Source organism: Austrofundulus limnaeus, unplaced genomic scaffold (assembly GCF_001266775.1).
Source record: "Austrofundulus limnaeus strain Quisiro unplaced genomic scaffold, Austrofundulus_limnaeus-1.0 Scaffold514, whole genome shotgun sequence".
NCBI lineage: Eukaryota > Metazoa > Chordata > Actinopteri > Cyprinodontiformes > Rivulidae > Austrofundulus > Austrofundulus limnaeus.
In genome coordinates this window covers 104,563-107,846 of record NW_013952916.1, presented here as the reverse complement: position 1 = coordinate 107,846, position 3,284 = coordinate 104,563, and the positions used below count along the sequence as shown (strand labels likewise).

The 3,284-nt window shown below is 38.3% G+C and overlaps 1 protein-coding gene across 1 annotated transcript in view; it reads left to right on the top strand.

The window, feature by feature from the left end:
* The window catches only part of tecrb (trans-2,3-enoyl-CoA reductase b), a 28,695-nt gene that overhangs the window by 9,986 nt on the left and 15,425 nt on the right, over nt 1–3,284 (top strand). Inside the window, exon 2 of the mRNA XM_014025989.1 lies at nt 1,914–1,964. Coding sequence (XP_013881443.1) covers nt 1,914–1,964 — 51 coding nt within the window. The remainder of the gene's footprint in view (nt 1–1,913; nt 1,965–3,284) is intronic.

Here is a 3,284-nt window from a genome sequence, read left to right as displayed (position 1 = left end):
GCGTGCGTTGTTTAAGTGTTCCCTTTATTTTTTTGAGCAGTAGTGTTCCCTTTATATTTGATACTGTAAATAAATGACCAGACTAAGGTTGGGTATAATCATATCGTGTGCAATTAATCGTCAAAAAAACATTAATCGATTACTTTTTGGCACTTGATGATTAATACAATTAATGCCACCAGGCAGAGTTCGCTCGGTGCTCCTCTCCACTTCAAATAAGATGAACATTAAAAAAAGTTCTGTAATTTATTTATCTATCAACACAGTTTTAAATTTGTTGTACAGTATAGCCTCAAGTCTGTAATTTTGACACAATTTGGAACAGATTTGTATGAAAAGCAAATCTTTCCCACTAAATTGGTCATGTGACCAGGACATAAGGGTGTCCAGGTATTCCAGGGGATGAATCGTCAAATTAATAACTATCGGCTAAATACCACAATTAATCGTGATTTTTTTTTTTGCCATATTGCCCAACCCTAGTCCAGACCTCTGACATGGCTCTACTTCAGTTATTCCTGGCTACGCAGCATCAGTATCACTATCATGATCAAACAGATGTCGCTCAACCAACCATCTCCTCTCCCAAAACAGAAACAAAAAGCTTAAAAGTGGGAAATAAATATCAGACGTTAATATCGGCCCAGTTTTACATATCGGACCGATACCGATATCAATACTGATACATCGTGCATCCCTAAATGAGATTGTAGGGTTAGGTTAGTGTTAACTGGCTCACATGCGCGCCTGATATTGATAATGTGTCATACACAAAAATATGTCATCACATGGCACTAATGGCAAAATGTGAACTGTTAATTGCTGATAGTTTTGCTGATGTTAATTGCACACAATACCCAACCCTAGTGGATGACCTTCACTTCCCTGTTGCCTCTATGCACCTCTGTCATCATGAGAACTGTATCCTGACTCTTTGTCTTAAGAGAGACTGGAGGCAGTGGTGGGCTTACTCTGGGGATTGCCCCTCACTAATCCCTGAGGATCTGGAGGATTACTTCATGTGTGTGTGTGGGGGGGGGGGACTCTGCATCCATATTACTGATACATCTAGTTGTTCAGCTGAGTTTTAAAGTACAACACACTGTAAAAATAGGTTGTCTCACACAGGCTGTGACGGAGACCTTAAACAGGTTCGTTCTGGTGTTTTAAGGGCTCAAACATGGACCAGTTAAATGACAGCAAGCTGTGATCCACAGTAAACCGATGACATCACTACATAGATCTGTGTGGAGTCTGTTGGGAGAGGAGGACTGGATATGCAGGGGATAGCACAAGGTGTTTATATTTAGCTGTGGAGAAGAAGACCGGGTCAAACAGGGAGTGCTGTTTGTCATTAAAGCTCTCCCGTATTAGTGTTAGGGGTCATCAGGTGTCTGTTTTCAGGAAAAAGTCATATCTCAGAACCCATTCGTTGCATCTTTGAGGAGAAGTTGCGTCTTTTTACATTAGATGTTTACTTCATGAAGCATTCACACTGTTTGCCTTTGGGGATGCTGGGCATTCCTGTCGTTGCATCTGTTCCCCCTCGTGGCAAATGTTTGAGTTGTCTGGCAGTGGAATAAAGTAGCACGCCACCAGTGAAGGAGCGAGCGACGGCCAGAGAGGGAGGGAGAGGTGAATGAAGAGGGCGGGGCAGAGGAGAAGGGGGCGAGACAGATTTATTTTGCACAGCTGAGTGCTGCACCTCTCCATGGACCTGGGGTCAGAAACAAGGGGAAGAAGGGGAACAGATTGAGAGTGGGAGGAGAACTGGGGACATGGATGCCTTAGCACTAGAGGCTACTGGTAGTAGAAGGGCGACCGCTGCGACGGTGACTGCCCCAATCCCAGGTCAAGCTCCAGCAAAACGCAAACCTGCCAAAAAAGCTAAAAAGGCTGTTGTTTTTTTTGAGGTGGAGATCCTGGATGCTAAGACCAAGGACAAGCTGTGTTTCCTGGACAAGGTAAGAACTTACTTTTTCTTTAACCCATGTAATTTACACAGTTCTTTAATACCCCAAACCTTTTTTTAACCAGTTCAGTCTCTGAACATTTAATCATCTTTATGTTTAATTCATGTTTGTTTTCCAAATAAATTGTGTGAAATATATTCAGTGTAATATTACAGTAAACTGTATGTTGTTTTTGTTAAACGTAGAGCAACATGTTTTACTATCTGTCAGTGGTTATTTAGCCTGTGAGACACAGACAGTGTGTTTCATGTGTCTCCAATGCTGGGGTTGGTTATGTTGATGACGTGAAGGATGACAAAAAGCAATATAGAAACACTAGTTTCATGATTAGTTTAACTTTAATATTTCAGTCAAGTTCTTTATGTAATTATGGTAAGTGTATTTTTTGTAATATTTTAAACATTAATAACTGTGCAAAGCAAATAACTGACACAGAGTGGCTCAGTTTTATATGCTTCAGTTAAAAATTAACTCCTAAAGTTTTTTTGGTTTTAAACAGAACTGTTTTTTTTTTTTTAATCTTTAATTAAACACTTTGACTGCTGAATCTTTTGGCTTGTTAAACTTGCCTGTAAAGAAAAGTTCAGAATTTGCACTTTTGTCTATAAAAGACATGTACTGAAAATTACAAATCCTAAAAGTAAAAACCCTATAGAGWTTTATTGATTTCTTGAAGTGGCTTTTTGCCTCACTGACTTTATCAGCAGGCTGTGGTGTGTTCAGTCAGGTATATTAAACGAGCCAATCACAAGAGGGTAGCCCCACAGCTCATCCAATCTACTAGTGACAGTCTGACCTGGTGAGCATGCCCTCCAAACATCCCCAMTCTTTACTCACTATGCAATTCATATTGAATAACATATCTAAACATAACGTAGCAACATAATTTTTTACATTTTTATAGACTTAATACTATGGAAAATGTATTTAATTAAACGGTACAACAGCATTTTTAGCTTTTTGGTTCAAGGTTTTTGTTTTATTGTGCAAAACATGCGTCTGATTGTCCTGTCATAACTTTATCTGCAGTAAATTATTTTTTATGTGATGTTGGCTGATGGACTTACTGTTTTCATTTGGGGCTCAAGGGTCGTAATTGCTTCAGTCATATTCATTTAGAATGGAAACCTTTTGTTTAATCAAAAATACTTACAATGTGTATCAAATGACTCATTATTTGTTCATAATGTGTTAGATTTATTTATTTTATTTTTAAAATTCATTTATTCATTTCATATAAAAATAAAAATTTTATACACAATAAAGAAAAAAAATCACACTTGAAATGAAAGGAGGCAGAAAGAAGAAAAA